This window comes from Apis mellifera, linkage group LG11 (assembly GCF_003254395.2).
Source record: "Apis mellifera strain DH4 linkage group LG11, Amel_HAv3.1, whole genome shotgun sequence".
Classification (NCBI taxonomy): domain Eukaryota; kingdom Metazoa; phylum Arthropoda; class Insecta; order Hymenoptera; family Apidae; genus Apis; species Apis mellifera.
In genome coordinates, this window is record NC_037648.1 from 14313587 (window position 1) to 14337877 (window position 24291).

Here is a 24291-nt window from a genome sequence, read left to right on the forward strand (position 1 = left end):
AAAATTGAAATTGTATTTAATTTAATTATATTTAAATATAGATATCGTAGGTATTTTTAAATATAGATATCGCGAATAGAGATTTTAAATAGTTATCAAATAATCTTGCAAAAAAGACTATCTTGAATCAATTTATAACGTAAATTTCATTAAATTACTTGTACGTTATAATCGATTGAAATTACTCAGTGGGTAATAAAGTTATAAATTTGAAACTAAAATAGTTTTCGCAATGTCTTTTAACCTGAAATAGAAATTGCAATATAGAAGAAATTCTAAATTGAACCATATTTTACATTTAACGTGATAAACCATATGAATTTCGTAAAGAGCAATAATCTGGGTACTATCCAATTCCAATTATAATGTTCTATCATATAATATTCGGATTTCAAACGTAATTGGTAAAACGATAGGGTAAGCTTAAGAATATTAGCGACAGTGAAATAATCAATAAAATTAATATTTAACACTATTAGTAGAAATTTATATATTTTATGGCTGTTCATAAACAAAAAATTGTTTATATATCATTTTGTGTATATTATAGAACGTGTGAAATAAATTTATTATTGTATTTAAAGAAATTTTATGTGAAATAACATGAGCTCGTAATGTATCATTTGAAAGATGTAATTGTAAACAAACATCAGTTCAACTTTACTTAACGAAATTTTAAACAATTTATGTTAAAATGATTATAATATAATATATGTAATATTTATATAAGTGGAATTAAAATTTTATATTATGGCAAATAATTTGCTTATTAAATGAATATAACGTGAAAACGCATGTTACAATTCATGGATTATTTTAACGAAAGTAAGTATTATTTTTTTTATAATAATTAATTATATATGTATATTATAAGTTATTTATTATATTTCTTAAATTATCATTCAAAAAATTATATTATCAAAACATAACCTTTATTATTAAAATATACAAACAAATGCATTATTGTTCGATTAAAAATAATAACATATTGTTTAAATTGTTCTTTTATAATTGTAAAAATTATAATACATTAATTACAGCATTTTATTGAAGATATTATCCGTCACGATGCCAGGCAAAATAAAAGTGAAAATATTGGCGGGTCGCAATCTGCCAGTAATGGATCGTTCTGGTGATACGACGGATGCATATGTCGAATTAAAATTTGGCAATATAACATTTAAAACGGACGTATGTAGAAAATCACTTAATCCCCAATGGAATTCAGAATGGTACAGATTTGAAGTTGATGATTCTGAACTGCAAGATGAGCCATTGCAGATCAGATTAATGGATCATGATACTTATTCTGCAAATGATGCAATAGGAAAAGTTTATATAAATTTAAATCCATTATTGTTACCTGGTGTTCCTCCTACTGTTAAAAATATTTGGACATTAGAAGCTGCAATGAATACTAATGCTGGATCTCAAGGTGGTATGTATTTATTTTTTACGTTAAAAGGTTCAATTAAATTTAACAAAATTTTATTTCAGGTTCTGTTATGACTGGATGGATACCAGTATATGATACAATGCATGGAATTCGTGGTGAAGTTAATATTATTGTTAAAGTAGAATTATTCTCTGATTTTAATAAATTCAGACAATCCTCTTGTGGAGTACAATTTTTTTATTGTAAATACACAAAATATTTATTGAATATTAAAAATTATTTTTTTATAATATAATTATATTATATTATATAATATTCTTCCAGCACCAAATATACCTCATGGATATCATACTCAAAGTATACATGGTTTTGTAGAAGAATTAGTTGTTAGTGACGATCCTGAATATAAATGGATTGATAAAATAAGAACACCCAGAGCTTCAAATGAGGCAAGACAAACATTATTTTTTAAATTGAGTGGAGAAGTTCAAAGAAAAATTGGATTGAAAGCTTTAGATCTTGGTGGAAATGCTGTTATTGGGTAAATTAAAGATTTATAGTACTGGAATATTAATTAAATAAAATTTTTATTAAATTATTTTTTTTTAATTAGGTACTTACAAAATTTTGATTTAGAAGGTGAATCTGGTATTGTAGCTCGAGGTATAGGTACAGCTGTTACACTTGTGAAATTGCAAGATACTTTGAATCTTCCATCTGATAATATAGAAGAGTAAGTATATGTAATACTGTTTATTATATTGCATTTAATTCAATTTTTTGTAGATCAGTTCTGCATCATTGTGATCTAATCCTGACATTTTTAAACTTTAAGTGCTTCTATAATATAATGCTAAAAATATATTAAAGTGTTCTGTGTTGTGAATCATAATGCTGATTATTTAATCTGAGAAATGAAGTTTATCTTGCACTTTTTGTAGAAATTTTTATTATACTGCTTGTTATTAACTAAGTGCATGTAAAATATAGCTCTAAATATTATTTTAAGACATTAAAATATTAATTATTTTATTTTTTTTATAGTGATGTATTTATTAAATTTTTATTATTTAAAAAAGAGTTTTTTAACGTTATATTTCGTATTTATTGACTAATATATATTTATTATTTCATTTCTAAATAGTTCAAAGTCTGATGCGTTTATGTATAAATGAATAAAATGATTCTGATAATTTATATATCACTGGCATATAATTCAAGTGCATTAGATCTCATTTCAACTTCTATTGGGTGTCCTATGTCTTTAGAATTATTACTTACATCAAAAATATATAAATATTTTAGAACTTTTATCTTTATTTCTATATTCTGTTTACATAATATATTATTTATTTTAATAAAAAGAAATTTCATTTCTCGATGAGTTTGCCAGTGTACAGATGTAGACTATAAAAGTTGCAATAATATTTTATAAACTTCTAATCAACATATCATTTTTTTAGGACACCCGGTATATAGAAGCTAGATCGAGGTCTGATGCGCGTGCATTAAAGCCAGGACGAAGTGTATAGAAAACGGAGCACTACAATAGACTGGAATAACTAGGTATGCTACACGCGCATCCAACTTTGATCATTGAGATAAAAAATTATAATCGCTAATTAAATGAAAAATATTGGAATTTTCATACAAACTAATTAGGTTTTCTTGTTTTTATCTATTTGCATGTGTCTATATAGGGCATTATTTTCACAACACAAAGCACGAAAGGAACATACAGGATTCGATGAGAATATGCCGCTATATCCCGTTACTTCCACAAATATCCTTAATCCTTTTTCTGCAACACGAACCACGCGCATAAAGGATAATTGGTCTCATCGTTTAAAATTGTCCAAAAGTCCTCGACGAAAATTTGTATGTCCTTGTCGTAAATTAAACAATACAAGATCTATTGAAAACTCATCAAAATTAAATGATGTAAGAAAAACCACAGTTTCGTATCCAATTTTAACTGAATCAATCGTTCAAGATCCATCTATAAGAATGATGTTAGCATTGGAAGATGAAAGAGGTGAAAATACAAAAAATATATTGGATGTTCGTAAAAATTTGAAGAGATTATTCAATACAAGTGATACAGAAAATAAATCTAATTCTCGATTAAATAGTTTAACTGGATCCTCTATTATAAATATTAAATATCCAAAAAAAGATAAAATATTTAAGGACAATACAATTAAAACAGGTGTGACAGCTCTGATAAAGTCAATACATAATATACCTTTAGAAAATGTTAAAGAAAATCATCAATCGATAACATATTCTATGTGTGATAATATGAAAGAATGCATTGATAAATATAAGGAAAATATTGAAAATAAAGAAGAGTTTAAAGATGAAACTTATAATATAACTCTGAAAACACAGATGAAAAACGAACATGAATCTTCATTTGAAGAAAATACATCTAGCTCTAATAGCTTTTCAGATGAATCTTCGATTGATAGTGCTAGTTACAATATTTTAAATGATTCAAAATTTTCAATTGAAGAAGAAATAGAAGCTATGAATGAATTTAACAAATTTTGTGGAGCCAATACATATCCTCCATTAAAAAAAAAATTGTCACAATTACGATTGCAAAAAACAAATAGTGATATGTATCTTCTTCACAAACGAAGTACATCTTCATTTACAAAATATTTATCTATGCATCAAATATTGACACATAATGTTAATTTTACAATTACGGAAAATAAAAAAAATTATACCCAAAAAACAATAACATTTTCTAATGAAGATAAGAAAAATGAAAAAGTTCTAACAAGTTCGCAACAAAATGCTGATATCTCGCAAGATTTCACTTTTGCACTTGCAATGAGTACGCCTACAGAAATTCAACCTCCTTTTTTCTCAAAAGTTCAAGAATCTGATTCTTCAGTTGTTGATTCAGCAAAAAAATTAACTATTTTTGTTACTGATTCTGAAAAATTTAAAGAATGCAATAAAATTTCTATAAAAGAAGAATCTGAACATACTTCGACGAATGCAAACAATACGAAAGATGATGAATTATTTTATGCTGATAATTCTGAAGTATCAATACCTACATGTTCGATGCTAAGTGACATTGAGAATAAAGATAAAATAGAAATGCATAAACAAATTGATAAAGATCAAAAATTTCCTTCTATAATCGAACAAGTGGATGAAATCACTTTGCAAGATTCTTTTAAAAATAAACAACATTTTGAAAGATTAGAGGAATGCGAAATATTAAAATTGACTTTATCAACACAATCACTTCCATCATTACAACAGTATCAATTCTCTAATATAAAATCAAATAGAGAAGATATAAACAAAAAATTAAGTCCAGAAGTTATATTAAAAACTTCATCTAGCATTGAAAGTTTGATACAGTCTTCTGGTAATGAAATTTTTGATTTGCATAAGGATAGACAACGACGTATGTTAGATTTGATTAAAATAATTGATACGAAAATGATGGTACATTCGTCTCATCATAACGATAATGATAGTTATTTAAGAAAGAAAAAACGAAATAAATTATATAATAAAAATTTTAATTCTCGGAATTTATCTTCTCAAAATTTGCATAATCAGTTTTTAAGAAAACGTTTCCAAAATAACAAACATGCAAAAATTATGCGCGTGCCTTCGTTTTCTAAAGATTTTTTTTTAAATAAATCTGTACCTACATTAATTACACCTGATACCTCTTCCTATAATTCCTCTCTTGAAAGTATAATCATTCATGATCCATTAGTTCAATCACATTTATGCAGAACAACTGAATCATTTTCTTCAAAAGATAGTTTCATAACCAAAAGATCTACAGTCAATCTATGCGACGTTTCTACAAGAGAATTAATTTTAGATACTCATAGCAACAATTCATTTAAAAATAATAATAATATTATAGAACTGAAGCAACTAAAGCCAAAAGATACTAACTATTCAATGTCATCTACATCTGTAGATCATGTGGTACATGAGAATCATAGCATTTGTAATATAAGAGAAATATTAGATCAAGAATTAACTAATATTACTAACACTGCTAATATAACTTGCAACTCGTATGTGTCCCCTCCTTCCCCCAATCATAGGCAACAAGATGAGGCATCTCTAAGTCCATCTTATCCACTTCCGGCTGTTCCTCCTATGGTCTCAAAAGTATGTCAGTTACCAACAACTAAGGCACAACCCACTGCTTCATTGCATCGAAGATCCAGTGATTCTGATTTGAGTGTTACTCCAAAAGGTAAACTTTCTTAATTATACATTAATTACATACTATTATTAAAATAAATGCATCTTTCTTTAAAATATTTGAATTGTAATTTAATATTATAATTTATATAATTGTTATTGATAATACTATGATTGATTTCACTTTAATTGTGAAATCCATTGATTTGTAGATAATTTATTATAGATTAAATTTCAAATTTGCAACTGGTGACTCATAAAGTGAATTAGAATTTCCACTTTTATATCACTTTATGAGATTTTTTTTTTTTTTAAAAGTGAACATTTTGTTTTTAGATTAGTTTCTTTTTTTATAACAATTAGAATATTATAGGCAATTCATTTGGAGCAAATGATAGATCAGTGACTGGATTATTAAAAACTTCGACTGCCGTAATACGAACCATGAATCAAGATGCATTTGAAATGCTAGAATATCCATTTATTACAATGCAACAGTATCCATCAGGATTTATTTTGCATATCGGTAAGGATTTCAATTAAATATTTTGCTTTATGTTTTTTTACAATTTTATTTTTTTATACAAATAAATTGAATCATAAAGTATGTATTTTGAGACAGGTGGTCTTGTAAGTTCAAGATCAGTGAAACTTCTTGAAAGAATCAGTAATTTAGAAGAACCTGAAAGTCGCGATGCTTGGTGGAAAGAAGTCAGAATGGAAGTTCGTTCGCATGCCAGAGCATTAGCATGTAATGTAGTTATCGGTTATAGAGAGGAAACTAGTATTTGGTAAAAATTAAAATTTAAAATTTAAGTTTATTTTATAATGATCTTATGATATTGCTTGAAGTAAGAGGATTATCTCTTTGTAGCGATGATGTTTGTGTGTTAAATGCATACGGCACTGCAGCAATAATCAATCTTCATAGTTCAAACCAGGAATCAGACAATGTTTTTATCAGTAAAGGACAATCAGGATCCGGTGCTAATCCCACGGAAGCAGAACGTGAAAAAGCTCAACAAAAATCTGTACCTGTAAAAGTAGAAAAAAGTGATACAGATACATCTGTACCAAATTTGATACAAACCAGCAAAACAAGGCATATTTCAGAAAGTAGAGATCATGAGATTCAATTTCAAAGCAAATGTAGTCTATGTCATTTGCCATATAATGAAGCAAGTGTTCCATTTCGCGTAAATGTTTCAAAATGCGCTATATGTAAACGTGCCAGAGTACCGGATGTAATGTTTACTACTATAGAGTTACCAGAAAATCTTTTAACGATCGGTCGAGGATGTATCATTCAAGCTACTGCATGTAAAGCTAAAAAGGATCTTAGAGGAGAATTAAATGCGAAGGAGATATCAGATTGCTTGCCATTTTTAGAATATGAATTACATAGTTTACTCTTAAATAAATTAAAGGTTAAAGGAATGAATGCGATATTTGGTTTAAAGCTACAAGTTTCTGTTGGAGAACGATTAATTATTGGTATGGCCGTGGGTACAGCTGTTTTTTTAACTGCATTACCTACGCCCTCTATCCCACAAATTGCGTCTGGAAATTCTTGGCATAAAGAAGAGCAATTAGCTGAAATTCAGAAAACTTTAGTTGAAACAGTTAAACAGAACAGAGAGTTTTATCGACTCAAACCTGTTGGAGTAAGTGTTATTAATTATTTTTAAAATTAAATAATATAAATAAATTAATTTTTTCAGGATATTGAAAATGGACGAGTTACAACTTCTGATACTGATGAATCAGACGATGATTTACCGGATTTAGATTTTAGTGTGGGTCCAAGAGATACTTGTGTATTAGAAGTAGATGATATTGAAGATATGGATAGAATATCGTTATTGATGGATGACAGACCCCCAGAGGATTTCCATGTAGTAAATACTCAAACAATTCCTGGTTTAGATGATTTAGAAATCGTGAGGAATTTACAAATGTTTACTCAAATTTCAAGAACAAAAATTCCTGCTGGACAATTTGCATCAATGCCTTCTAAATTTTTCGCCAGATTATTGCAGGTATCTTTCTGTTGTTATTTATTTACTAGAATTATTTTTTCAATTAAAAATTAATTGATTGATTTTTTTAGTCTGTATATTTTAAATTAAGAAGAATGATCCCTTGTGCCCTATGTGATATGCAATTTAAGTTAGCACTTCCTGAACCAGATGAAATACAATTTACAGTAATTGGTATGGCTCTTGGATTAGGAGATCCAATAAAAATGAATAAATCTAAAAAAAAAATGATAAGCCATTCTGCAAGTAAAGATCAAGTTAAAAAATTAGGTAGAAATCTTAGTTTTAGTTAAATATTATTTAAGTATTATTTAAGTATAATAATGATTATCATATATAATAATAAAATTATGATATATTTAGATGATACTGATATGATATTTAATCTTGATGTGGATCATACAGAAGTTTCATCGGATAATGCATCTAGCAGTAATCTAAATTTAACTACCTTACATAGTATGCCATCATTGAAATCTCGGACTCGTTCTCCATTACGTTCCAAAATTCATACAACGCGTAGACACAAACATGTAAATATATTGATATTAGAAGAATTATTTTAGAACATATAATTAAAATGATTTATTATATGTAGGTGCCTTTAAAGGGAAGATATGGTGTAGATATAACACCTTTGTCTTACTTACCAGGTGGTCGTATAGAAAGATATTTAGGAAATTTAAACTTCTTCTTCATTCGTGAAAGCACATCTATTAGAGAAGTTAATATTCTTGTGATATGAATATATATATATATATATATATATATATATATATATATATATATATATATATATAGAAATTAGTAAATTAATAAAAATTAATAATTTTCTTTCTGATATAGAATGGAGGTCTAAGTGGATTTACTCATAGTTTCGTAATGGAAATTTTAGCAATCGTTCGCGCGCATATTACAGCTTTGGGAGGTAATGCAATGGTAGCGTTTTTTATGACTAAATGTGTACTTCTTCACAGTCCACATAAAAACCAAGTACGTATAACAATTTTTTTTATGTTTTATCAAATTCATTTGATCATATAAAATTAAAAGAAATTACATCGTAGGGTCAATGTTTGATAAATGTTGGTGGAGATGTAGTATCTGTATCGTATTTCGCGGATGAAAAACAGTGTGGAGTTTCAAATTGCTGACCCCAACCTCCACATTCTGCACCTCCATAGCTACAACCTTACTCTGAGAAGCAACGTCGAAAATTTGACTTCTCTTTGATCGATGAACTTCATTAGTCGTCTTGGACGGACTCGTATCTCGTAATCCCGTGATAGTATAGGGTTTGTAAATATTCGAATTTCTAGTGTACGAATACGATAACGTAGATAAGTTCATGAAATTTCGTACATTTAATCAAGCGGCTTTCATTAACAAAATCGATAATTCTATTACAAGACGCACATGTTCGATTAAGCACGATTTTAGAAATATCTTTTAAAGAAATATAAAAATATGTAGTTTCGGTAATTGGGTGCCTTCCGAATTGTACATAAATTTACAAATAATTCTTTCGTCCAACGAAGTAAATAATTCTTGCAGGTAAATTGTATAATTCAGACATTTGAATGGAATTTAATTTTTTTTTAATGCAAAAATAATAAAATATAAGTAGACATTTTAAATTCTGCAAAAAGGTTATGGTGATCGCTGTTGATGTGGATAAATGTTTATTTTTTTCGGAAGGTAACAAGAATAAATATCGGTTTATAAAAATGAATTTGTCAGTAAACATTTAAAGATTTAGCAAATTAAGTTAAATTGATTAGATATTAGAATAATAAAAAAAATTGTACAAGCGTTCTCGATGAAGAGAAATAATTTAAGTCTTACAATCTTTTAACCTTTTAAGATTGTAGAACTGCATAAGATGTACAAAATTAGAATCCTTAATAGTGTATGGTTTAAAAGATATCTTGTACATTTGGATTGTTATGCATGCATCTCTAATTCTTTATATTTGATCGTTGTTTATGTTATCGTACTGATTTGTTTTTATCAATCTAATACTTATTGTGCGAAATTTAAATCACGCGATAAATGTAAAATGTGTTTGTTTTTTATTATGACACAATCATGAATAATTCCTTATGTTATAATGTGATTAAATAAAAGATTGTCATCTAATTAAATTTCTTAATTTATCTATTAAATATTGTTTTAAAATATTTTTATTTACTTAAAATATTTTTATTTACTTAAAAAAGAAAAGAGAAACTAGGGTTTTTTTTTATTTTTCAGTGACACAAAATAATATTCAGTTTGTAACTTTATTATAACTTTGAATATTAATAAATGATTAATATACTATAAAATAATATTTAGAATTAATTATTTTTAATATTTCCTAATAATACTTTAATATTATAAAGATATAATTTAAAAATATAAATGTTAATAATAAAATATTCGTAAAATATATGATAAAATAAAAAAGATTGACTAAAAGCAAAAATAAATAATTTTTTATTAGTCCAAGTTGTTACTGCTTTCACTATAGAATTTATTTATAAGAGAGAAAAGATGAACTTTTTTAAATAATTTCTAAATAAAATCAAAAGTCGCACGATACACAAATAACTCGTCGTGATTTCATTAAACACCCATTACTTTTGTATGCTTATCATTACGAATAGATTTAGGAAGAAAAAAGCACAAATAAGAATCTCGAAATGGATCCGCAGACATTTTTTTCATAGCTCGAACGATGAATTGAACTGTTTGATTCTTTCATGTGCGAAATATCATTTGCGCTGTGTCTAACGACGTCTTCCAAAGCGTAGAAACACGTGGTCGACATCTTGTCTTTTCACTCCACTGTCTAATAACGGGATGCTCTCGTGAAAGCCTATAAAATATAATTTTTTTATCACGATTACGTTATATTACTTTCCTTCTTTCTTCTTCTTTAATATATATATATATATATATTTTTTTTTTAATTTAAAACATTACATAAAATAAAAGAGACACCTGTTATATGATTTTCCTTGTCACCAATGTAGCTCTCCATTTCTGAACCAAGCTCGTATATCCTGGAAAGTGCGACACAGACTTTGCGGATCCTTGGAGGGAGATCATCAAGGAAACCAGGATTACATTGGGTTGGTAAAGCTGCCAAGACATTGTTGCAGAATATTGCCATGGTCGTCATTGAAAAAAGGATGACAATTGTTGAACCCATCATGCTTGTAAAAAGATAGAATATGTATTTTTAACATAAATGTAAAAAATTATCATTTATAATGAAATAAAATAAAATATAAATTTTTATCAAAATATATTTCTTTATTGTATTATCTTTAAACTGTGATGTAATTAATGTTCAATTGGATTTCTTAAATGATTAATTAAATTGGGATCCCAATGTGTCTCTCTATATATATATAAATTAATGTAAAACTCTTCGACAATATTACGTGCATAATTCGAATGGGGAAAGTTCGAATTAAAAACAAGAAGAAGTAGATTTTTCAGCGACAAGAAAATTAGTTTGTTACTTATGAATACGCGGACCAGTCCACGAGGGAAATCAATTTTCCAGTAACAAGTACACCGTTAATGGTGCAATGACATATTTTTAATCAAATTATCTCGATGGAAAAAGCGTGGACCAATATCTTCTATAATCCTAAGTAAGTTAAAAAATTATAGAAATCGTAAAATTTATAAAATTCGTACAACAATCTCTCGTTCAAAAAAATTATGAATTTTATAAATATTTTTAAATATATTAAAAAAAAAAAACAAAATTAGAGAAAAACTCTCTCTCTCTCTCTCTCTCTCTCTCTCTCTCTCTCTCTCTCTCTCTCTCTCTCTCTCTCTCTCTCTCCACTTTTTAAACAAATAATAAAACTGTCTCTGATAAAAATTTATAAAAAAAAAAAAAATATTTTCATTCAGTTCTCCAACAATTTAAAAAAAAACAGGACGCATCTCGTAGAGGAATTGTTTTCCAAGGATTTCCAACTATTTTGCCGAGTGTTTGGAAATACGAAAAGGGAGTATTGCGTTACACAAAACGGAATCGGAATATCGGAGCAAACGGGACATCCGAATGTGATCTAAGAAGCGAGCTCAAAGTCGGCAAATCGTATTACCGGTGTTACGTGACCGGAATGTTTAGCAGTTTTTCAATCCGTTCGTAACTAAATATAAAACGAACACCGCGGGAGTCGAATCCGACGTCGTCGAAGAAGAAGAAGAAAACGAGGCGACGAGTTAAATCGGCGAGGAGCACGAGGAATGTTTAAATACCTGTTGAACGAAAAAAAAAGAAGAATAAGAGATACGTTTATCATCCATTTCGATTGGAAGGAAAGATTTAAAGGATTGTGAGAGATTTCGAGATGAAGAAAATTAATCTAATGTGCAAACAAAAAAAAAGCTTGATATACCCACTTGATCTTATCATCGATTTGATTAATTGTTTGGTACTTGAAACATATTCTCCTGGGGGACGAATCGTTGACAATGAGTCATCGTGAAACACTTGACGTGTTTATCTTGGATAGATATCAATTGATTCATAGAAGTCTGGATGTAGAAAAGATTTTCGTTCGAAAGTGAATTTTAAAAATAACATAATCATAATTATTATTATCCTTACTTTATTACTTATGTATTCCTTCAACTCACAATTAAAGAATGTAGGATAAAGAAAATAGTAAGCGACAAAACTTTTAGAAATGAGATCGAATTGAAAATTGAATTTGAATCCTTTTGTACTTTTACTCGTGTTCAATCAGTTTAAATATCGTATCCTCGAAGTAGGGGATATAGCTAGCTTCTTCAGTTTAACGGAAGAATTGAAATTTATTTTCTGTATGAATAATTGTTTAAATAAAAAATCGATTATCCGAGTAAATCTTCTTTAAAAAACTTAAATTAAGCAATTCAAACATTTTCTGATGTAATGAAAAATTTTTTTATTGGAAGGATCAATTAATCAGTTGTAGAAACACTTGATTAAACTTAATTATGAATCTTCAATTACAATAAAAAAAAAAAAAGTAATAAATCGTGGAGCCAATAAATGGATCAGAGGCGAAAAGAGAAATAAAATAAATATTTTATCTCGAATTCCTTCATCTCGTAATAACGAGGTGATAAACGGAACGCGTAAATAATTTGGACATGTACCAATAATTAATCATCGGAATGGAATTAGTTCGAATCGTTCCGGTGATCTTATATATTTCGTGTGGCCGAATATCAAGAAATTATATCTTCTTCTCCTTCTTCCATTCCCGTTACCGTTAATTAAATAACCTATATCTAATAATTAAACTTTAATTGCAACACCCAAAAGAATAAACGGCAACAGTAAATTGTGTCGTAAAATGTGCTTAATATTTTTTTTTACCACCTTTGAAAAAAAAAGAATATAAAAATTCAAAAAGAGAGATACTTTTGTTTAACAAGAAAAACGTACGTATAATTTTACGACGGGAGCCATTTTTATCGGTATCATGGCGTTTAATAAATTTCAATTTGTTCACATTCTCTTCCCAATTTCATAAAACTTTCAAAAACCCCTACGCTTTTAATTCGTTTCATATAAAACAGTGGACGGTAATTGGGTTACAAAAGTCACGTGATATCCTTTTGGTAACTAGAATCGTTCCTTCTGTTAATTTAATAGGGAAAAATATATACTATGTATATATATATATATATATATATGAAAACTAATATTAGAAAATTAACTTTTAACATTGTTTGAAACATTCACAAGACACTTTTTTTATTTCTTTAAATATTTCCAATTGCCTTGCACAATACGATAAAAGTAAATGGGAAGATGTACAAATGAATGCAAGTTTTATACGGCTCCTTCTCCGTTGAAGGAGAAAATGCGCGAGACTCACGGAAACGTCTGACTTAAACCGGTATTTACTACTTAACATCATAGTTCCTCTTCCAACATCGATAAAACGCGAGGAACGCATCGTGCGTTTTTACGATTCCCTATTACTTTTTACCTCTGTGATAATAAAAAGAACGATGAAATAATGAAACGTGCATATACATATATATACACACGTACACGAGACGACGACTCGATTCTTTCTTGTTTTATGAAAGAAATAACTGAATAATTAAATTTATCAGATAACCGATTTACGTAAGAAAAATAAACGTTGAGTCGTAAAATTACAATAATGTGTGGAAAAGAAATTTCCAATTCATTTTCTCACCCGATTTAAATATCGTCTCTTTCATGTTCATTCTAATCAGTTTTTTTTTTAATCAAAATTCATTGATGTATATATTTTCAATAATTTATCATTTTTCTACGATTTTTTCCCCGACTTCCTTTCATCTTTTTTATTAATATTAAAGATGCGGACGGAGGGAGGGAGGGGAGGAACCAATGATCGGAAGTAAAGTGAATAATAATAATAATAATTGCGAGGGGGGAGGGGGGGAAAGCTGTGCAAAAGCTCGCAGTTGGGAATCGTGCACGCGAAGTTTTATGTAAATTTTGACAAGCATTCGATGAGAAATCGCTCTCTGCTCTCTTATGACTGATCGATCGAGAAATTCTAAAAGGAAATGAATGTCAGTTCTTAATTGAGTTTGTATCTGAAATATCGTCGCACGCTGTTCAATTGGCTGTTCAATTGTATGCTGGGAACAGGATAACTGGAACAGGAATTTGAAAAGATTTTATAAGAAAAAGAAAAAAAAAAATGCAAGGGATAAGAATTAAAAATAATTAATAAGCAAAATATTGAATATATACTTTTATGTGTGAATGTAGAAATAATAGGATAAATATAAAAATAGTAAAATGTACAAAAATAGTAAAATTCTTGGTGATAAAACAAGTGTAAAAGGTATTTGTGTAGAAACGATGCTTGGAATGTAATAAGAAAGGAGAGAATTCTGAGAGTGTTTTCGATCGAAGAAATCGAGAAATACTTGATCGCACCATCTTCTTATTCACGTTACACTAAACAGCTGTCCGGAATGTCAGCGACGCACAGGAACGCTTACAACCCTTACGGTACCTACAATCCAATAGTTTGAATGAAAATTCTCTATCTGAATCGCATTTTTCTTCCTTTAAAAAGGAAAATGTCCTTTTAAATGCAATCTCTTATAAAAATAGATTTCTAGTAAAAAAAATTAATAAAACAATTTTTCTCCTTCTTCTTAATTTCAATTATCAAATATTTATAAATATTGATAAATATAAAATATATATTTATGTACATAAATTAAATATTTATAAATTTTCATACATTTACATACATATATGCATACATTTTTTTTTTAATATATGCTTTGCATTAATTTAATAGTAAATAGATTCACACGGATAATTATCTAATAATAAATTCAAATTAAATTCCTAATTTTAAACAAATCTTTATGAATGAATTGAACATTGGTGGTGCAGGATTACAAAGATTTAAATGAAAGATTATAATGTAATATAATGTAATTTAATAAGGAATTAAATTTAAACCTTATGAATTAGAAGTTTTAATCTGTTGTCTGAAAGTTCAATGGATGGATACGGTTGTGATGAAATTGAATTTTGAATTTCGACCATAAATTCTATGCTAAAACGGAATTTATAAGGGAGGAAATTATAATTCATGTGCAATAAAAATGATGTAACAGTGATGAAATGTGAACAAGGATAATCTTGACAATCATAAATAATTTGATTGCGTGTAAACATCAAAACACATTTCTCAATTCTATCTGTATAATGTGAGGGGAAAAATCGAAAGATCATATGAAAAACTTTTGTTTCTTTTTTTCAAAATGAGAAATAAATTGTAAAATAAAAAATTCATTTCATATTCTTTGTGATCCAAGATCTAAATGTTTTTCTAAATTTCAAATAATACAGATAGAAGTTATACAGTTTGAAGGATGTAGAAAGTTAGGAATTTTGTTCATATGCGAATATGTAAGTACTTTTTCCACTTCTTTTACAAGGACAAGAAGATTCTCTTGAGATAGAACGTTTCAACCAAAATTAATAAATTTGGAATAAAAGCTTATTTTTGATCACAATTAAAATATATACCAAAACGATACGATACAGATTTATGTACATAAAGTATGAGTGAGCTTGAAAATATTTAATAAAAACTAAACTCCAATTAAAAACTAGATCAAAGTCTTAAAGAGAAGATTAATAGAAAGCCGGTTTGTAACTTGATTGAACAGATTAAAGAAAAACTGATTTGTAACTCGATTTAAAAAAAAAAAAATTGATTAAAAAGTTGGATAGAGTGACGTGACAAGTTTTCCCATGCAACAAACGAAGAGAGCCTTGGAGATCCTTCGCCCATACTTTCTATTATTATTTATCAATAATAAAACGTATTGGAATCAAAATTATTCAATTATCCTCAACGATTTTCGCCATTTTATTACATTGAGGGCGATCGAATTAGACAAATACAACAATACAAACATCAGGAGTAAATACCGCTAACCTGTTGCCTGTTCACAAACGTGGGGGTCCAGAGATATTGCACGAACAGTGTAATAACTGTGGGCGAACGTTCCAGATATTCCAGACTCACTGGATCACTTCGTGATGAGAGGTGAATACGAGAATAAGTGGTTGATATACCGTATATACCGGTGTTAAGATCCAAGGATACGATGATAGTGACGAGATTCGCCAAGGATCAGCCCTTAAATACGCGCCGTTACCACGGCCATGCGCATTTCAACATTTCACACCCTCTTGTCTCACTTGTTGACGTACATTTTCAATTTTCCCGTAGACACGTTGAATAAAAATTTTATGAAAATGGTTGGTGGTGGTTGCGCAATGAAAGAGAGGGTTCTTCTTAACTCCATACTTCCTCTTCTCCCCCCCCTTCCTTCCTTCCTCTTTGTTTTCACTCAGTTTTCTTGCTTCAGCGCACAACCTGGAAACGAGATTTTTAACGGTCAGATAGTTGCTCGAAACAGCACAAGTTTGGTGACAAGAGAAATTAACTCTTGATTAATTTTACTTGTACTTTTGTTAATACCTCTCCTCCTCGATACTACTTTTTTCAACCGTTTGTTCATCAATTGTTTTTCCATTTCTCTTATTTGTAAATTGTTCTCTCTTGATTATTGTGATCAAGATGATCAAGTTATTTATTGATCAAGTAATAAATTTAACGAGATGATAAAAGTCATAATTAATGGGAAGACAATGAAACAATAAAACAACGAATTAATGGAACTTTTTATGTCACATCATAGAATTTTAATATCCTCCCTTTTTCCTCAATTATACTTTTTAATCTTTTTTAGATACCTCTCAATACTATTTCATTGAATATGTAAGGAATGCATAAGAAGAACCTAACCTAACTTAATGTTACGCTTATACCAATTGTTGAACATATACTTTTTATGAAACTCATTCCATAGATGATAATATAGCATAATAATTTATACATATTTGTATATCTTTTTTATTTTCTTCGTGTCCTATAAAGAGATATTTGATTTAGAAGTAAATTAAATTAAAGAATTGTATTTTTGTATGGAATTAAAAACATTTATATTTATGCAATATTAAATATTAAATTATATTACTTATTTATTGTTTATAATAAAGTAACAATGAATAAGGATTAGCTATGACTACATAAACTTAATAATATAATTATTTCTTTAATATTTGAAATATTGCTGATAAAATATAGATGTGAAGAAAAACGAGGAAATATAATGTTTGCCACGAGTATGATTTTCATTCTTTTTTTCATTTTCTTTTCTTTTTTTTTTTTTTAAAGAAAGAAACTGAAACAAACGAAATGTCAATTTCCCCAGCAATCAGAATGTTTTCACAATTCTTTATATGCCAGAATGGATATTCTTTTCACAATTTTCCAATGTGTTAGACGGTCAAGGTGGAATTCGAATCAAAGAGGACCACTGAAGCAAAAAATACGAGATGAAGTCTGTCCAAATTCGCTTCTCCAGATCAAAGTTCACAGAGGAATCCGATTTTTCGAAAGAATAATTTCGTATGGCATGGTTAACGACATCTTTACGACAAAATTTATAATCAATGATCTCAAATATATAACGTGTTCCAATAAAGAGGAATATGAATTAGATTGCAAAAATTCAATATAAAATTCATATAATTTCTTAAGAGGAAATCTCTGTAAGAGAAAAAAAAATAAAATTGTTAAATCGCAATTTCATTTCATTGGTAGATGATTTTTATCATTTAATATCATGTGTTTTTCTTAAATTTAAAATTTTAATTTTTTCTTAAATTAAATGCAATGACCCTTGGATCAAATTCATTCAAATAAACATACCGCGTAACAATGTCACTTTATATTATTCGATAGGTTTGTAATGTGATTTACAGAATATTTTCAACAATCGTGACGCATTTTTAAGAAAATCTATCATAAGTGGGTTTTTCATTTTCAAAGTGGGTTTAAAAGTGTTATTACATTCCGTCTATTGTCCTATGTCACACATCTCGAGCAAAATGAGCTTTTCACCGTTAATCGCCGTTAATTCGAAGGATTTGCAAAACACCGACGGATCGGGTAAATATTTTTATATTTTAACATTATTTTGATTAAATAAAATCGAAATTATTTAAAAAAAAAAAATAAGAATGATATTTAAATTGCGAATATATATCTTAAATACGTCGTGTCTGTTTTTCATTTAAAGAAAGAAGTTTTATGAACGACGTTAATCTTTCGATGAAAAAAGAAAAGAGGAATGAAAACAAAGAAAACCAAACCGTTTTTTATTATTATAAAATTGCTAACGGGCTAGAACTAATTTTCTCCATTGAACTCAGGTGTTTTTTCTAATAACCGGCAGCGTATATTTGCGACACGTTTTATAAGTAATTAGATTTCTGGATGTTGGAAACGTTTTCACTCCCTAGCACGATTAATGTCGACGCAATAGGTGTAAGAATTTCCGTTTCGCGAATATCGAAATTTCATTGTTAAATCCACGGATAATACTCGTTGTTTTAATGAAATTATCTAACGCAGCTGCTATTTTCTAGATGCAACTACTAAACGTTGACGTATAATCAAATACCAGAATGAGATAGATAAATAGATAATTAGATACGTAGATTGAGAGATAGAGAGAGAAAGGAAGGAATAATATAAGTAAAATTAGATGAATGTATCGAATATAATGTATCGAATGTAGCATCACCTTATTAATATCGATAAATTTGAAAATGTTGTTAATAACATCATTTTGAACAAATTTTTACATATAATCGATCGTGAATATTTTGTAACAATGTATTCAAATTGTTTTCACACGATTTTCGTAATCCATGATGTATACATAAACGTGGAGAGCATAAAAAATTGCTACGAACTTAAAACGACTTGCAATAAATTATTCATTAATCAAGAATATCAGTAAAAAAGCATCATTTAAATATTCATGATACGCGATCACATAACGCAGATTACCAATGTGATTAAGTTCAAGAAAGATGAGGGTTACATACCAATAGTTACAAACCAAGATTTAAGGTTTCTAAAATTGCAGAATTTGTAATTTTTCTATTAGTAATATTTACCACAAGAAACATTTTCTAATAAATTTTAATTTTAATTTTAACGAGAAATTAAATTTTCTGTTAACTCGATAATCAGTTAATTCAAACAAGTTTAAACGATCTTCTCTTCCTCTATGATATTTACTAGTTATTTAGTTACTAAAATTGACAGGAAACGACATCTTTATTTCTAAATTACTTCCAAGTAAATTTTTTACTAAAAAAAATATTTATTTATTAATTTTATTATATTGTTTGAAAATAATTTTTCTAATTATTTTTATAATATCTATTTATAAATAATATATAAAAATAAAAGTATATACGCTAGAATTATATAGGATATTAATAATTTTTTTAAAATGACGATAGATGGCTCACTTTTTCTATTCTAATTATCATAGGTATAAAGATATATATATATATTAGAATTTACTAATATTTTTCGAACATACTTTTTTTTATAGATTATATAATTAATTGCCATCACATTTCTTGTCCGAAATATGATGAAAGTTATAAAGAATCTTTGGAGAATCCAGAAAAATTTTGGGGAAATGTTGCACAGTGCATAGATTGGAGTAAACCATGGAAAAAAGTATTGGATAACACTAAACAACCATTTACAAAATGGTAATAATTTGTTTGTTATTAAAACATTCTAATATATCGATCTTTATTTTTTTTTAATTTTTAAAAATTAAACATTCTAATATATCGATCTTTATTTTTTTTTAAATTTTTAAAAATTTTTTCTTCCGTATAGGTTTATCGGCGGAGAATTGAATGCCTGCTACAATGCAGTAGATCGACACATTTTAGCCGGAAACGGAAATAAAGTAGCATTAATTCATGACAGTCCCCAAACATCAACAATTCAAAAAATAACTTATAATGAACTTTTAAAAAAGGTATCTTTATTAGCTGGAGTGTTAGCTAATATGGGTGTGGGCAAAGGCGACGTGGTGATTATTTATATGCCACTGATTCCTGAAACCATAATGGCAATTTTAGCTACTACACGACTTGGCGCGATCCACTCTGTTGTATTTGGCGGTAAAAATCTAAATTCAAGATTTCTCAAATTATATATTACTTTATTTTTGGGAGAAGAATATATTAATTTATACTATTTTTGTTTCTAGAAATTATTCTATGTGTATACTGAAGATAGAAATAATATTTATTTAAGATTATATAGAATTGAAAAAATTTTTGTATTTATATTTATTTTAGGATTTGCCGCGAACGAATTGGCTATTAGAATAAATCATGCAAAACCAAAAGTAATAATTGCAGCTAGCTGTGGTATAGAACCTTCCAAGATCGTTCGGTATAATTTTTTATCTTTTTTTTTTAAATTTGCATATTATATTTCTATACTATGAAAATTCATAATTGATACATACATACTTTACTCTAAATACAGATACACGGATATGTTAAATGGCGCTATGAACCTCATATCTGTAAAGAAACCACAATGCATCATATTTCAAAGGAGAAACATCTGGGAGAGTCCTCTTTTGGAAGATCAATTCGATTGGGATGAAGTGATAAAGAGATCAAAACCTCATCCATGTGAACCAGTTGAGGCAAACGCGCCTTTGTACATTATGTATACTTCAGGGACAACAGGTATTTCTATTTTATTAGAAAATATAATATATTGATTTTTATTGAAGTAATTATTAATTGTATCAGTAACTGAATGAAAGGAAAATTTATTATTATTATTATTATTATTATGAAAAGTTTGCCTTTCTTTATATCATTGAATACACGTTTCTGTTTCAAAGTTGCTGTTCCAAATTATTTTCAATCCATTATTCTATCGAAACTCATTAACTTTGAATAATATGATGTAAATTTTACTCACTGTTAAATTTTGTACTAAATACACAGAAAAATTCATATTATGCGCAGCAAAAGTCATTAACTGGTTAAATGAACCGGCGTCATGTATTTTTAATTATATATTCGCTGTTCGAAATGGAGAGTGTAAAAAAAATTTATCAGGACAATAAAAGTATATAATAAAATTAAGTTTTATAAAATATATTGTATTAGAGAAATGAGTCCAACTTTCTTTTTTTTTTATTAAAGGTCAACCGAAAGGAATTTTAAGAACAGTCGGTGGACATCTGGTCGCTCTCTGTTGGACAATGAAAACGGTTTATGGTATGAACAAAGATTCCGTTTGGTGGGTGGCTTCAGACATGGGATGGGTTGTTGGACACTCTTACATTTGTTACGGGCCTTTGCTTTATGGTATAACCAGCGTAATGTATGAGGGAAAACCTGATAGGACACCAGACGCGGCACAATACTTCAGGTGGGGAATTTAAATATGTAACAAAGATTTTATTTAACAGTTAAATAAATACAAATAAAAATGTATGTAAATGAAATGTTATTTATAGTATTTCGTGATTTGAATTTTATTAATGTTATTGAATAAGAATAATCAATCTAATTAATTAAATTAAATTAAATTTTATTTGTGAATGTGCTTATTAATTTTTTCTTAATTATTTATTAATTTTTTTCTTTTTTTAACAAAAATACATTTGAATTCGTTTAATATCTTGAAAAAATTCTTTCATTTTTTTTTCTTTTTTTCTTTTTTTCCGTAGAGTGATCGATCAACACAACGTGAATGCATTGTTTTGCGTGCCCACCGCACTTCGCATTATAAGACGTGCAGATCCTGATTTATCATTGAGTCGAAAATACTCTATGAAATCGTACGTATTCTTTATAACAACGGTATCGATATATAATTTTTCACCATTATAAATTATACTTTTTACGATTAAAATTTTATTAAAAAAATACATTAATATTTGCTTTCTTCTTATATATAAATATATATATGTATAGTTTGAAAACTATATTCGTTGCTGGAGAATTTTGCGACTACGAGACGAAAATCTGGGCGGAGAAAGCTTTCAAAGTGCCAATTTTGAACAATTGGTGGCAAACGGAAACAGGCCATCCTATCACAGCGTTGTGCCTGGGATACGGGCATAATCCTGGTTTACCGAAATACAGTACAGGTCTCCCAATTCCTGGTTATCACAGTGAGTTTTCAACATGATGTTACACACATATATATATATGTATATATGAATGTGTGTTTGAAAAAAAATGAACAATTAAATGAACGTGAGAAAAAATTTCCATCCAACATAGTCGACATATTACGGGAGAACAGCAACGAGGCAGAAGCTCACGAATTAGGGAGAATCGTTATAAAATTACCATTACCACCCGGGTGCGTGTCAACTCTTTATCACAACGATAAGAAATTTAAAGAAATATACTTTTCCAGATATCCAGTGAGTTTTTCTCCTTTCTTTTTTTTTTTTTTTCTCATTCATTTCTTACTGATGTGAAATTTCTTACCGATTTCGATTCTACATATATTATATTTAGAAAATACATATTGTTGATGAAAAATAATAATTCAGGGTTACTACGACACTATGGATGTTGGCTATAAAGATGAATTTGGATACGTTTATGTGATGGCACGTGATGACGATGTTATCAATGTTGCTGGTCACAGATTGTCCACATCAGCACTGGAAGATGTCATCTTAACTCATTCGGATGTGGTAGACGCTGCAGTGATCGGTGTTCCAGATCCGACTAAAGGAGAAATACCTTTATGTCTTTATATAATGAAACAAGGTGAATGATATTTACAAAAATGCTTTTGCTTATTGTTTGAACAATAGGAAATATATATATATATATGTATATCTTTTCTTTCTTTCTTTCTTTCTTTTTTTTTTTTCCTTTTTTTTTCTTTTCTTTCTTCCTTTCTTTTTCTTTATAGAAGCGACGAAAAATGAAAAACAGATTAATGACGAACTAATAGCACGAGTAAGAAGTTTAATCGGTCCCATAGCGTCTTTCAGAATAGCCGCCGCTGTGAGCGCATTGCCTCGAACACGTTCAGGGAAAATAATTCGTAAATCTATTGCTAATTTAGCTCGTTCCAGATTGTTCAAGGTAAATGAATTTTATGGGAAGCTATAAATGATAAATCAGTTCGATTGCTTTTTTCCGTGTTGAGACAAAAAAATAATTAAAATCGAGAAGAATGAAATTCCCATTTTTCACATTACAACATAAGAGTACATTATTTATTCATTTCACTAACTTCACTCGCCGATAAAAGTAAAATATCCTTTCTTTTCTTTCCAGATATCAAGTACAATAGAAGATGCATCGGTATATGTCGAGATCAAAGAGGTGCTTCAGAAGCTCGGTTATGCTAAACTGGCACCGGATCCTCAATGATAAGTGTTACTTAAAACTTTTATCATTTTTTATTATAAATGTTTTTCATAACCATATATAAAATGTAATAAACCTACTACGTAATGGCATGATTGACACGTGTAAAAAGAGTGTTTTTGAAAAAATTACGTGTCGAAAAATTTGATTTTATAATTCATAATTATTATTATTATATCTATTGCATTAAGATTTTGCATTTAGACTTAATCGTCGTAAATAGTTAAATTAAGTCGAAATCTAAGCAACTTGTATAATTTTGGCTCATCAGTTAGGCCTTTTATGTTACAATGTTATAATTTTAAACTTCAAATATAATTTATTTTAGATCTTAGACAAAAACCACACGCAGGAACTGTTTTATAATATTATAGCAAAAAAAAAAAAAAAAAAAAAAAAAAAAAAAAAAAAAAAAATAACAATAATAAATAAATAAATAAATAAATAAAAAATTCATTCTACAAAATAATGCACCTTCGTTTATGGATTATACATATTAAACATTTCATGCTAATTTTTCTGTATTACTGAAATTTTGGTAATAATAAGAAAAAGAAAAGAAAAAATATATCAGCAATTTTTTTTAATGTTTCGACTGTAATATTAACAATTTAAAAAATATAACAACCATAAAACAAACGTTGCCAAACAATTTATAGCAATAAAATTACTTTTTTTTTTTTTTTTTTTTCTCTCCTTTGAATTCCTGTTTTGTTAGTTAGAACAGATTTGATGTAAATACATAATGAAATAAAAGAATAATAATAAACGTAAAATGTAAAAGAGAATAG

The 24291-nt window shown here is 28.1% G+C and overlaps 3 protein-coding genes across 9 annotated transcripts; 2 read left to right on the top strand and 1 right to left on the bottom strand.

Annotated features, from left to right (window-relative positions):
* Positions 1–52: 52 nt before the first annotated feature.
* LOC726875 (C2 domain-containing protein 5) lies at positions 53–10783 on the top strand. 5 transcript variants are annotated; one of them, XR_003305694.1, is made up of 17 exons: positions 53–417; positions 551–825; positions 1041–1438; positions 1498–1638; positions 1721–1937; positions 2010–2129; positions 3097–5648; positions 5970–6122; positions 6219–6387; positions 6471–7260; positions 7318–7635; positions 7707–7905; positions 7999–8168; positions 8234–8359; positions 8482–8628; positions 8703–8930; positions 10653–10783. XR_003305694.1 is itself a non-coding variant. In XM_026443875.1 (16 exons), exons 3-16 carry the CDS (start codon positions 1069–1071, stop codon positions 8787–8789), a joined length of 5559 nt encoding a protein of 1852 aa, XP_026299660.1. In that variant the 5' UTR covers positions 53–417; positions 551–825; positions 1041–1068; the 3' UTR covers positions 8790–9779. The 5 variants fall into 5 exon arrangements, 4 of the variants coding, with proteins under 4 accessions (XP_026299660.1, XP_026299662.1, XP_026299661.1 ...); XM_026443875.1 differs by lacking the exon at positions 10653–10783 and having other exon boundaries at positions 8703–9779; XM_026443877.1 differs by lacking the exon at positions 10653–10783 and having other exon boundaries at positions 1041–1435; positions 8703–9779.
* LOC726861 (myosuppressin) lies at positions 10067–16487 on the bottom strand. Of its 2 annotated transcripts, XM_006566551.3 has the most exons (3): positions 16113–16487; positions 10621–10835; positions 10070–10495 (listed from the first exon to the last, which is right to left on the bottom strand). In XM_006566551.3, exons 2-3 carry the CDS (start codon positions 10832–10834, stop codon positions 10407–10409), a joined length of 303 nt encoding a protein of 100 aa, XP_006566614.1. In that variant the 5' UTR covers position 10835; positions 16113–16487; the 3' UTR covers positions 10070–10406. The 2 variants fall into 2 exon arrangements, with proteins under 2 accessions (XP_006566613.2, XP_006566614.1); XM_006566550.3 differs by lacking the exon at positions 16113–16487 and having other exon boundaries at positions 10067–10495.
* Positions 16488–17976: 1489 nt separating this feature from the next.
* On the top strand, positions 17977–23902 carry LOC413942 (acyl-CoA synthetase short-chain family member 3, mitochondrial). Of its 2 annotated transcripts, XM_397379.7 has the most exons (12): positions 18116–18197; positions 19660–19825; positions 19959–20248; positions 20429–20525; positions 20622–20830; positions 21299–21527; positions 21829–21939; positions 22076–22275; positions 22388–22533; positions 22666–22888; positions 23037–23212; positions 23408–23902. In XM_397379.7, the coding sequence occupies exons 1-12, from the start codon at positions 18116–18118 to the stop codon at positions 23501–23503; spliced, it is 2025 nt and encodes a 674-aa protein (XP_397379.4). In that variant the 3' UTR covers positions 23504–23902. The 2 variants fall into 2 exon arrangements, with proteins under 2 accessions (XP_006566615.1, XP_397379.4); XM_006566552.3 differs by lacking the exon at positions 23037–23212 and having other exon boundaries at positions 17977–18197.
* Positions 23903–24291: the final 389 nt, after the last annotated feature.

Excerpts from the sequence above, each read along its gene's own strand:
- LOC726875 (XM_026443875.1), top strand. The coding sequence starts at position 1,069 with ATGCCAGGCAAAATAAAAGTGAAAATATTGGCGGGTCGCAATCTGCCA. Across the intron at positions 7,636-7,706 it reads TTTTCGCCAGATTATTGCAG|TCTGTATATTTTAAATTAAG; the intron begins GTATCTTTCTGT and ends TGATTTTTTTAG. Across the intron at positions 7,906-7,998 it reads AGATCAAGTTAAAAAATTAG|ATGATACTGATATGATATTT; the intron begins GTAGAAATCTTA and ends TGATATATTTAG.
- LOC726861 (XM_006566550.3), bottom strand. The coding sequence starts at position 10,834 with ATGATGGGTTCAACAATTGTCATCCTTTTTTCAATGACGACCATGGCA. Across the intron at positions 10,496-10,620 it reads CAAGGAAAATCATATAACAG|GCTTTCACGAGAGCATCCCG; the intron begins GTGTCTCTTTTA and ends TATATTTTATAG.
- LOC413942 (XM_397379.7), top strand. The coding sequence starts at position 18,116 with ATGTCACACATCTCGAGCAAAATGAGCTTTTCACCGTTAATCGCCGTT. Across the intron at positions 19,826-19,958 it reads AAACAACCATTTACAAAATG|GTTTATCGGCGGAGAATTGA; the intron begins GTAATAATTTGT and ends TCTTCCGTATAG. Across the intron at positions 22,889-23,036 it reads TCTTTATATAATGAAACAAG|AAGCGACGAAAAATGAAAAA; the intron begins GTGAATGATATT and ends TTTTCTTTATAG.